The sequence below is a fragment of the Hyalella azteca genome, unplaced genomic scaffold (genome assembly GCF_000764305.2).
Source record: "Hyalella azteca isolate HAZT.00-mixed unplaced genomic scaffold, Hazt_2.0.2 contig16110, whole genome shotgun sequence".
Taxonomy (NCBI): Eukaryota; Metazoa; Arthropoda; class Malacostraca; order Amphipoda; family Hyalellidae; genus Hyalella; species Hyalella azteca.
This window is the reverse complement of record NW_025945937.1, coordinates 32,614-45,146: the sequence shown is the minus strand read 5'-3', so window position 1 is coordinate 45,146 and position 12,533 is coordinate 32,614. Positions and strand designations below refer to the sequence as shown.

Below are 12,533 nucleotides of genomic sequence, written 5' to 3'. Positions count from 1 at the left end.
TGGGTGTAGCGGTAGCGGTAGCGGCCGCTACATTTAGAGCATGTAGCGGTAGTGGCCGCAACATTTATAGCATGTAGCGGTAGTGGCCGCTACATTTAGAGCATGTAGCGGTAGCGGCCGCTACATTTAGAGCATGTAGCGGTAGTGGCCGCTACATTTCAAAGTATCGCTACCCAGCTCTGCTGACAAGAAAGGATAATTGAGCTCATGACTTTGTATTATTTTATAATTAAGCAGTAACATTAAACATATACATCAATAGTCGAAACCTTATATTTGGTATAGAGATATAACGAATGTGATGAGCTAATATCATAGCAATATGATCGCATCACATTCTTTTTGAAGTAATAAACTGAACACAATGACAAACAGCGCCATTATCAGTGAAGTTCTCGCTGAGCTCATAACTCATACTCAAGAAAGGGGCAAAAACAGTCAATGTAAACATGATCAATATTCAATATAGCTTTGAACCAAAACACATTATTCATTAATTCATGGAGTGCAAGGATAAAGTATACAAACCATTAAAATACAAATTTTACAAACTTTTCTTGTAGAAAGACAGTTCCAGAAACGCTAAATTGAGTATAAGTTCGTTCATCTCAAAATCCTCCTATATGATACGTCAGCGAGATTAACTGTAGGTTAATCACCAAAGGAATGCAGACACAGGAACTTTAGACTTGAGACCGATGAGAGCCTATCAGCTCTGAGCAGTACACTCAATGGTGCTCATAAGATATACCTACGCAGTCGCTGCACCCGCACTTTACATAACAAAGACTAAACAATTTTTCCGAATTTTAAAGACACAAAGAAACATAATTTGAAAGTGCTACAGAAAACCAACAACGTTTTACGTTCTATTAAAACTGTGCAAGACAAAGATCGGCGAGCTAAATAGAGACAACAGCCCCCCCGTATCTACGCAAGTCCAGCACCATCAGCTACAATGTCTGTACAAGCATGCAAATTCCCCACATATTTTAGAAGTATACAAGCCTGCAAAGATGAAGTTTTCGGGGAAAATTTACAAGATTATTGACAAGCACAATAAAGCAGCTCAACGTAACACGACGCCTACAAATGCCCCCTACGACGTTAGGTGTGCCGGTAATGACCGAACAGATAATACAATCGGCATAAAAGACTGACAAAGAATATAAATACTTAATATTAACCTTACATAAAAATGATAAAGCATTTTCAAAGATCTATCGTACAAAGAAGCCTATGACAGTGAAGATCTACGTAAGAGAAATATACTACAATTTGAAAGAGGACAAGAAGGATGTGCGAGGTGCCACAAAGAAGAAGCTTCCATTAATATTGAGATCACGCAGTGAGCATGGAAATGCCATCAGGGTGATAGACACATTTTTCCAAACATAAAAGTGGTAACAGAAGCATTATATAACCAAGCGCTTGTCATTCATTTAGTAAGATGTCCAAGCGTTCGACATTCGTCTGGCATTCATTTTCCAAGATGTCCCAGTAATTAAATCGTTAAAAATGCATCACAATCACTTTGAACTTGGAAGATTGTCATGTCTCGGAGTCTCCGTCGCAGCGCTGTCACTGGGGGCCTCTGACTGCGGGGAGGCAACGGGTGTAGAAACTGGACCAACGCTGGGCTTGTCTACCACGTCGCCCGGAGGTGACGATCTTGAGGTGGGAGGTGATTTTTCACCGGCGATTTCTTTTGGGTTCTGCTGGGATTTCATGACAGGTTCAATATAATTACTGTTTGACTCGAGCTTAAGACGAGCTGGAGTCACAACTCGAGTGATAGTAGCAGCTGTGGAGGCCGAAGGAGAGGTGCGACCTGGGCTGCTACTATTACGATCTACAGGGACAATAGATAGCGTAGCCAAAGAGTTTACTGGCGAACATGGAGCGCCATTCACTAAATTACCATTAAAACGACCAGTGCTCACAGAGGCACTGTTAGGGCGCAAAACACCGTTAGCGGCGCCAGTCTTGACCGCAGAAACGTTTGGTTCTAAACCACCGAGACGAGACTGCTGAGTGATTGTGCTGGAGACTCTTGAGGTGGCAGAAGAATAACTTGGAGGAGGTGGTGGCGTCCCGTTACGACGTGCCTGAAGCTCTGTCCATGTCGCCCCCAAAGCCTTCGCAAAATGATCGTCAACTGGAAAAAAAATTGTATATAGCTACCAGAAAATCTAAAATATGAAAGTATTACTGATGATGTCCAAAAATTAAGTTTATGATAGCGATGCATCAGAGTACAAACTTAGAATTCGAGCTTTCGTTCAGGAAACGTTTTGGATGATTGCATCAAAATTACGATGCCCGACACAGTATCGAAATACTCAGTGATACTAATCGTGAATATTCAACATGTAATTTAGCCAAGTGATTGCAAAATATCATGATAATTAGTTTTCCACGGACAAGAATCAAGAATTAAAGTACCTGAGTCAGTGGAAGGCACTCTGGGAGGAGAACGCGGCTGCTGAGGCAAAGCCTGCGGAGGAGCGATCTGTTTCTTGTGCCGTACGTCCCTGCCTGGAGACGCTGCAGCAGAAGGGGCGGGCGCCACGACAGGAGCAGGTTCCACTGACGGTGTGGTCACGGCCGCATCAAAAATATGATGGTAGGTCTTGCCCAGACTACGGCGGAAGTGCTCGTCGATCTCAGGGTCTACGGCACCAGCGGCTGATCCTGGAACAAGACGGTAAAATGAGAAGAATGCTTCAGCTCAACAAGTAAGCAACTAATACATTAGAGTATAGCGTTCAGGGATCCCTTTAGTGAACTTAATAGGGAAGAGTGGTAGCGGACTAGCGGTCCTAAGCCTTCGTCGTTACGAACAGGTAAGCTAGGTTAAAGACAAGATCTTTAGTGTCAAACTCGGGAAAAGTTATCAAGTCCGAAAATATGTTCATTTATAAAGTTATTTCAACGTTATGCAAACCAGGCTCTTTAGGTCATCATAGATAAGTCAACGCTTTAACGTCATCCGTATCTCTTGAACTAGGCAAGACCTCGAAGCCCTGCAATAGACCTAACCTAGCACACGTTCCACAGGCATCATAACATGGCCAAACTTTACTTGAATTGAAATGCCTAGCACCATATTGAACCCGGTGAAAGTCTAGTAGCTATTTCAAACCATCGTCAGCCTTGAAAAGATCCGGTCAAATTACACGATTTTAGATCTTCTGTGAACAAGTCACGAAAAGTTCAAGAATCGGCGACAGGACGTTTTCTTCTTTTCAAGAAGAAAAGTTCAAGAATCAGGCCTACTCTCTAGCGCCGACATCACTACGTTATGTTATGTAAAAACAAAGGCTAGCATGCAGCACTGCAGCAGCCATGAGTGAGGCAGAGAGCGCAGACACAATGAGTCACTGCGCGGCTAAGTGACTCATGCTGTCAGGATCACTACATCGTGCTTTACTCCAATGAAGCTGCCTCATCAAAAGTGTTTAATGTATCTACACCGCATCAGCGTGACCGTGGACTACGACGTCCTAAACTCATCACAAGGTCACAAGGTGTATCTACATGTATCTACACCGAATGTATCTACACCGAAGGAGCCAGAGTCAGGGCAGCAAAAAGCATAAAGCGAAAACAACAAGCTTCCATAACGAGAAAATTGGCAAATAATAGCTCCCCAACCATTATCATTGCAAACGCGAACGCTATTTCTAAACGTTAATTAGTTCAACGAGCATGAATTTAAGATTCGCGATATTCTAACATATAAAATTCAACGAGCAATTGTGAATCTATAAAATTTTATCTGCTGCTGCAATGACAATTTAGGAAAATAAATAATAATGAACAATAATTCCAGTGTATCAGGCAATGACAAAACGTAGTTCGTGAAGGTATAAAAATGTCGTGATCATATGTCAACTAAAACTACAATCCACGGCTGATGGGAAACAATCAACAGCGACACGAAGGCGCGTGTACTCCGTTAGCAATATCCGTTATCTAAGAGAGAGTTTTTCGTTATTAAATCCTCATCTTAAAATTCATCATCCATATTTTATCACTTGTCTAGCGCGTGTAAAGCAAGTAAGAATAACTAGAAAAAAAATAACATCATATACCGTCAAATAACGCTTTGCAATTTCCGGGAAATAAATATGTAATGCAAAATAGAAACGTGCAATACTTTTGGAAGCAATATTACCATGAATATGGAAATTATTTTTTACGATTCAAGGGCCGGTCTGTTTCTTGTGAGCATTTCACGTGCGCCGGCATTTGGGGTAACGTCATAGAGGAAGCTCGACTAGACATCGCGGTCCAAGTTGACAGAGAAGTTCGTTGCGGAAACTTAAGTGATCTTTAGCAAATACCATGAATGGTTTGTTATCAGCAGAAGTTGGGGATTAGCGGACGTAGTAATGTCAAGGGACGGGAGCCGGGGACAGTTCCAGCGTCGCTAATTGCTGCCTTTTGTCCGCAAGCTACATAAGACGAAAACATTTCGGTAATAATTACACGAACGGTGGGCTGGGAATGCCGGAAAAAAAGTCACAGTCGCTCGAGATATTTACGGGTAACCGCAAGAAGTCGTCTGAGGAACGCAAGCGATGCGCGAGCTACGCAGAACGGGCAGCTGAGACGCCTCGGGCGGCGTGCTCGGCATAGCGGCGCAAGGACAGCCAGGGGAGGGAGGGAGGGGGAGCATAGGGGGTGCATGCGATTGACTGGAGTCTGGAGGAGACCATCGAGCTGAGGGAGCTTAGCTGGAAACATTGCGTGCTCGTACATATGAAACAATAAAGGCGTCTTAGGTTCGAATATGAAAAAATTTGCCTAAATATTTGTTTTATTTATCGAACTTATGAGCAAAATACAACCTTTTTCGTAAAATAGGACTACACTCTTCAATATATCAAACTACGATGCCATCAAAATCAGTATGGTAGAATACAGAAGCTTGTTCACCTCGTATGTCAGTACAGAAAATGTAATGCATTCACGGGGTAGTAAGCGACGGCATCTCATTCGACGGTTGGCAACTTAAGTCCTAGAAAATATCGTGTGCCAAGCAGCAAGCCAAGGAAAAGGACGTACAACACAGACGACATTCCTAGCCACAAACCCCATTCAGACAAACAAACTTCACAAAAACTCCGAGCACAGTTTACCCAATCGTATGATTAAATCTAATTATAAAGATACAATATGTAGTTCATGAAGATGTTTTAGGTCCACAGAGTGAGTGAACAGGTTTATATGATATAATATAATATAATATCGTTTCCAGGTTGGTTTCAGTTTAATCAAGTTTTAGTTCAACAAACCTTAATTTATTCACGTAGTCCCCTATTTTCGCACTGAGAAACTTCCATGGTTCAAACAAACAAATATAGGAAGCAGAGATGACATTTTCCAATTTCTAGACTTAAATTCGTGTCAAATATGTGAAGTATGTAGAAGAGATAAACATGGAAATACTTCTCCACTCTTTCGTGGTCAACCGCATGCAGAAGGCTATGAGAACGTGAATGAAGAAGGGCCGACATCAACTGATGTGCAGTTCAAGGGTCAAACTATCAGGTGGCCACGCAGATCACAAAATATGTTGATATTTTAGTTCTACTAAAGAAAATGTGAAGCAAAATGCTCGTTCTGAGGGGAAACTATCCAATTCACAAATATTGAAACGCTTATGAGAAGCGTCACTGAAATGTAGATGTAAATCATTGTAGTACATATTAATGGATGTGACACATGAACACCATTGGACAGATCTCCTCTTTTTCATCGGTGGAAATCCGCCCAAGAGCACGGGGCAGTGATGAATCACAATTTTTACGGAAAACGCGCAGAGGTGATGGCCACGTAAAGTTTTTCATTGAGCACGAGAAAAGATAAGCTAACGTGGAACAATCATATGCAGAGGAGTGCGGTGGGGGGTGTGAGGTCATGGAGGCGTGACCGCGCGCGCCGTTCACCCCCTTATAAGGCATCGCATTTACACTCTCTCTAAGAAGCGTCGGATGACCCCACGACCGACCGACCAGCGCACTATGCAACGCGACAGCACTGCAGCCTGACGTTCACACGTAAATGAAACGCAACGTTCCTCTCATATTATTAGCATATGGTGATCAACTTACAGGATATATTATGCGTGTTACATGATTTAGATATATTGTCACTTCATTTATTTAGAATGAAGAAGCAACTGAAAATTTTATGATTTTTTTACAGGAATGGCTTAAATAAAATTAAATATCCAATATATAATTTGTTTTATCCATTGGGATCAGATTAGATGGATAATTTGATAGGTTATATATGACTCATACGTCAACAGTTCAATATTAATACAGATAGACTTCATGCGCATTTGTAACTTATTAGGATAAAAACTAATCCAAATAAACTTATTTTTCATTTTTCTTATTCATTTTGCCTTCATTTTCAGAGTATATGTATATCCTGTTGTGGCTGAGAGCAGAGAGCAGACAGCGCAGCTTAAATTGACAACTGAATTTACGAAAGCAATGCTCATAATTCAATTCTGTTCACGGACAAACGGATAATTCCAGTTTAGCGAGTGTGTTCCATGATTTAGATATATTGTCACTTCATTTATTTAGAACGAGGAAGCAAATGAAAATGTTATGAATTTTTTTACAGGAATGGCGCGTTGCTGAGAGCGCTTGTGAGCGTTTTAGGCTATACGGCCAGACTAAAAGCGTTGACGCTGACGCTGGCTGCGCAAATCTAGTGCCCACAGTAAACACCGAAACGCGTGGCATGCGAATACGAAGTCAGTGTGTACGAATGAAAGTCAGCAAGAGACTAACAGCCGTTCTCCTTGATAAAGGTTTTATAGGGGAATAAAAAATTAATTTAGATATCCCATATATACTTTGTTTTATCCATTTGGATCAGATTAGTTAGATACTTTGATAGGTTATATATGATTTATACGTCACCAGTTCAATATTAATACAGATAGACTTCATGCGCATGTGTAACTTATTAGGATAAAAACTAATCCAAATAAACTTATTTTTTATTTTTCTTATTTATTTTGCCTTCATTTTTAGAGTATATGCATATCCTGTCGTTGTCCGAGAGTAAATAGCAGACAGCAACAGCCTAAATTGACAACTGAATTGACGAAAGCAATGCACATAATTCAATTCTGTTCACGGACAAACGGATAATTCCAGTTTAGCGTGCACGATTAGATGGCCATGAGACCAAGAATAGCTGCGCTATAGCAGCACATTACGCAAGCGCGACTCACGTAACACAGCAGCGGCCTGAGGCTGCATGGCTCGCCAATGCAACCTTCCGAGTGCTAACGAACGGCAACCCTCACGAACACAGCAGCGGCCTGAGGCAGCACGGCTCGCCAATGCAACCTTCCGAGTACAAACGAACGGCAACCCTCACGAACACAGCGGCGGCCTGAGGCTGCATGGCTCGCCAATGCAACCTTCCGAGTGCAAACGAACGGCAACCCTCACGAACAAAGCAACCCTTCGCGTTCGCCGTCCATTTCTTCCTGGCCGCTGAAATCCAAGTTCGTAAATTTTTCAAGTGTCAAATGTAATTGGGGGCAAAGTAAAAGAAATAATTGAGGGATGTGCTGGCATTAATTTTTCAGAGGTGCTTGGCAGAGGTCATTAGATCGGTGCTCGTTCGGTTCATTGTATGTTTTTTGTTTTAAACGTTATCAAAAATGAATGCAAATACTTGCAAATAAATACCGCAATGTACGAGTTGTTACTGTGACTAATATGTAAGTTTTTAGCAAGATTTGAAGTGATTCGTAATTAATAAAATTCGATTTAAAGCAGATATATACAAGTAAAATTCTGTTTCTAGAGATGATTCGAGATATTTTTCCAAAACAAAACCTCATTCCGATCTGATCCATAAACAAATGATTACCAACAGAAGCACCAGACACAAATCAATACGAGGGCTTTGCCCTGATGTTGTAAGTCCCTGAAGCAAGCGAGTCACAACAAGCAGGCAGCATTCCAAGGAAGCGACAAAAAAGCAGTCCGACGCGTCACATCCTGTCGGCAACTTGTTCGGCTGCGAATGCGATGGCAGGGGTCCTGATACATCAAGATAATTTGGCAGTCATGCAGATCTGCCAACAACACCTCATACTTTACAACAATTTCAGCCTAGCTCAAAAATAAATATGCTAATGCGATTAGGAGTGACAACATCTAGCGGCGATTAATAAGGTAATATACGACGAAATTATCAGACAAACGTCTCGTGCCAGACACGACCAAATTTATAAAGCGAGTTACTTTTGTGAAAGATTATCACTGGAAACTGAAATGATGTTTCAGTAAATAGTTCATAAAGATCACAACACTCCATATGAAGGAATTGGCCGAACCGAAATTTAACTAAAACTATAAAAACTAGCTGCACAAAGTTAATGTTGTTAGTTCATTGGGCCAAACATAATCCATAATATAACGCCACTTATTCATATTAATGGAAGTAAAGAGTTTCAATAAACAAATGCGCTAATTTTCTGACGCATATTTGTGACAACAATTCTAAAAATAATAGCAATTAAAATAAAGCGTTTGCTGAAAAATAATAGTCTGGAAACAGCACAATTTTCGTATCTGCCAGATACAATTTAGGCTCATTATACTATTGCTTCAACAGAAAAATAGCAGCAAAATTATAAGCAGCAGGCACGAGGTTTGCAAAACCAACTGTGGCGAGTGAAACCTTTCACCAGTGACGAGCCTGATCATAAAGCACGTCTAAAGCTTCTTGACCCACACAGAATGACCTTTTGAGTGTGACCGAGCGTTCCTCAACTAACGCGAACTCTGTTCACACGTGAAATACACGCTCATTATTACTAGAATTTGCATGAAAATATTCTCGCAAATCTACGTGCAAGGACACACAAGCGCCAATCACAGATCAAGCTGCAGCCGTGAGGCTGTGCGCGGGTGCAATTCACCATGAAAAGGACGCAGCATAGCCGCGGCTGAGCAAGAGAAAGGGTGGCAGCAGCACTAGGAAGATGCCCACCTCTAAAGAAGAAGATGGAGGGAGGTTCCCCATTCCTCACCACCCTCTTCCCCACCCGCTTCTAAACAATGAAAAGAGCAGCCGCGCAGGTGGGAGGTTATAGGTGAACTCCAGCTCGGGTAGAGCACAGTTCGTGATACATTATCATCTGCGATATAGTATGCTGACCACGGCTTAGCGCATGGAAATGAAAAAAATATAACTCAGTACTCACAGCAGTGAGTGAAAGAGAGCGCATTTTCTCGTCAACGAAAACACGAAATCACGGACGGACAGACAGACGGACGGACATGGCGAGCACAATAGTGCATTTTTTCCATAAATGAGAAAATGCGCTGAAAATGCGCTAAAAATCGCGTAAATAATTCAGACTGCACAAACCTTTCTTCAAACCACAGTTTCACTAGATATTTGTTGTGCTTTAGAGCCTAGTTCATTAATTGAGATCGAAAAAAATTCCACTTAGTTCGGGTTTAGAAAAGTTAGGGTCGCGATAATGTAAAATTCAATTTCAGGAAAAACAATATGTTGATAACATCAACGACAGAGCTACAAAGACATTAAAAGCCCTGAAGTTCGTTTTAGGAAACCTCGTCGAATGACAACCTTAACATCATCATTAAAGTCTACCTGTTTTAAAACCATATTGCAGGGAAGCCTGTAAGACAAATAGTAATTTTGATCGCATTATTTCAGTACGGGCAATACGACCGAACAAATACACGAGAACTGTGCAGTAATGAGCGTGATTAAAACGATACAGCTACAATCGTGCGAAAAGTAGCGGAATGGCGGGTGGTTATACCAGCAAGCAAACCTTACTTCAAAATCGTCTCTAACTCCCACAGGAGGGATCATCGAGCAGTGATCTAGTGTTTTACCGAGCGTACAAAACGGCTAAGATTTTTACCCAAATGATGAAGGTGCCCCAAGAGGGTGATCATGCAGCAGTGGGCGGGAGAGGCTAACAAGATTGATGAGTGGCATAAGCTCTGCAATGAAGGCTTCAGGCCGTTGCAGGTCGTCGAGGCAAAACAGGCACTCCCTGCATATCAGGGAGACTCCCATGACAGTTGCCGCGTAGGATACCTATTAGTGCTATGGTAAAAATGCCAACGTACAAAATAAATGACACCTCGAAAAAGCCGACGCATGTAATAACGGACAAAATTGTAGTGTATTAGTGTGTATATCAGGTTGTTCATATCAGTGCACTTCTCGATTGGTCTACATCTGTAGTAATGTCTTTCTCTGGACAGCCTAATATTAATTACTGGAACAAAATAAAAACATACTGGTTGTAGAATAAGTAGACATAATCTTATAAACGAGCATTATTTACTTAAACTAAGTTATATTCTCAAATAGTAAACCATTACTGTGACTTGGAAGCCCTCAATTTCGTGGAAAAAAAAACAAACTTCGACACGATGATCACAACATTTTAATATTAATAATATGTCAGAGAACTTGTTTCCTCAAAAAAACTCACCGTCATATTACGATTATGTATGCTATCCAGCCAAAATTTAAATGGAAATAACAAATAAAAATATATTTTATAACGAAGCTCACAAAGAAAGTGCATGCAGCTTTAGAAAACGTATTTTTCACGCGACTTTTTGTAAAAAACAGGTGCAAAACAAGAATAAGAAGCTATTAACAAGTTGATACACGACGGGCTTATACAGCACAAAAAAAGAGCAGGTGCTCAAACTTCTCGCCTCCTGCCGCAATTTGACGAGAAAAATTTTACACTAACAGGGCCGATGCCCCACAGCAATACAATACTAGTATGTCATCTGACTATGGCATACAATATATATGTAACCCTATTATATATTATATATTACCATTGATAGTGTTCGATAGTGTTCAATAGGTATCATCGGAGGCCAGTAATGGCAAGATGCAATATGCATACATGAAGCCTCTGGACAATTCGTCACGTCTTATGATACATTCTAAGAAAGGAAATCGAAGCTGTAAATTCAGCAAATAAAACATTTTTGTGTCAGCCTAACACCGTCACATGAAACTCAGGTTGCAATGGCTTCAACGAGCGGTTAATTACTTTAACATGTTTTATGATGCAATGATATTAAAAAACGTTACATTTTGCCTGCCACAATAGATGAGACTATAGAACATGTAACACTGGCTATTTAGATCGTTTAGGTAATTCACTGGATGATAGATGGTTAAACATTTTTGAAATAATAAAATGAATAAGTACTATTTTCTTGTAACGCAGTTATTATAGCGTAATTACAAGCAATGATGAAGATAGGAGACAGGATGAGGCCGAAACAGAGGTTACTTCATTTCATGTTACGCGACCAAGTTATTAACGTTCAGATAAGCTTTCAAATTATCTCATTGAATACTCCCGTATGCACGCAAGCTTGATTAATTAAGAGTTCATCTAATAAATTTTAAACCTAAAGACTTATTACTCCGCGTTCTGAGTTTATAGTACTTGGAACCTGCTACATGTTTTTGCGATGAGGCATCGATTATTCAACTATTTTCGAGACTTCGTCGTTTCTCGTTCCTCTTGTGCATCCTATGTAGGGTGGTCGCGTTGGTTGTAGTATCATATAATGTAAACAGCCGAGAGGACCCAGAACCGTTAATGTTGACAGAGTTCCTTCACAGCAAACGTTCACTCAACAAGCAACGGGTGGTGACCAAGGCACAACCAAGCTCAAGTCACCAGTCTTTGCTGAACAGTTGAAGACGATATTCACGATGAGAGAAACAAATATCGTAGGATGTAATTTCAAAACAAGTTTCAGAGTCGGTTGTGTCCGAGTTTTAGAAGACTTGGAATTTGCTTGATACCACATCTCTTGCGTCACGACGAGCTTAACAAGGGACAGTCGCATACATGAAGGTTTCTCTGAAGTTCAACGTTACGTCAAGCACGACTTTAAATGACACGAGCTCTGACGCACGACGCCCTCCAGCGAGCAAATTAGAATGCGCACACAAAACCTGTCTCGACCGAAATCTGACGAGAATAACAAAACGATATGGGCAGCGCTGGCAGAACAATGGCCTGAGAAAAGTCAAGCGAGAGAGCGCAAAACTGAAGTATATAGAGGCATTGAAGTCGGCTGAGCGAGTACAGGTGAAACAGAGCCTGGGGGCCAAGCTAGATGCCTACAAAGCCTAAATCGCGCCTCGGACCTAACAGCGTAAGGGGCAAATACGTTTACTGGAGACACGGTGGTGGTGAGGTTGCCCGCTGAGGGGTCTTGGAGCCATAAGCCTCGTCCTACTGCGCCCTTCCAGTGAGGCGGAAATTGCATGCGTCGGAACAGCGATAAACGTGGCCTTGGTAAAATTGGGAGTTCGGCGGAGACAAGCAGCACCACAGCCTCTTATGACCAAACATGGCGGTGCTGCACCACCCGGTGTAGCAGCACCACAGCCTCTTATGACCAAACATGGCGGTGCTGCACCACCCGGTGTAGCAGCACCAC

General features: G+C 41.5%; 1 protein-coding gene across 1 annotated transcript in view; it reads right to left on the bottom strand.

Annotated features, from left to right (window-relative positions):
• Window positions 1-212: 212 nt before the first annotated feature.
• Window positions 213-12,533, bottom strand: part of LOC108670062 (atrophin-1) — a 32,375-nt gene continuing 20,054 nt past the window's right edge. Inside the window, exons 4-5 of the mRNA XM_018157512.1 lie at window positions 2,446-2,694; window positions 213-2,158 (exon numbers count right to left, since the gene is read on the bottom strand). Coding sequence (XP_018013001.1) covers window positions 1,530-2,158; window positions 2,446-2,694 — 878 coding nt within the window. The 3' untranslated portion in view covers window positions 213-1,529. The remainder of the gene's footprint in view (window positions 2,159-2,445; window positions 2,695-12,533) is intronic.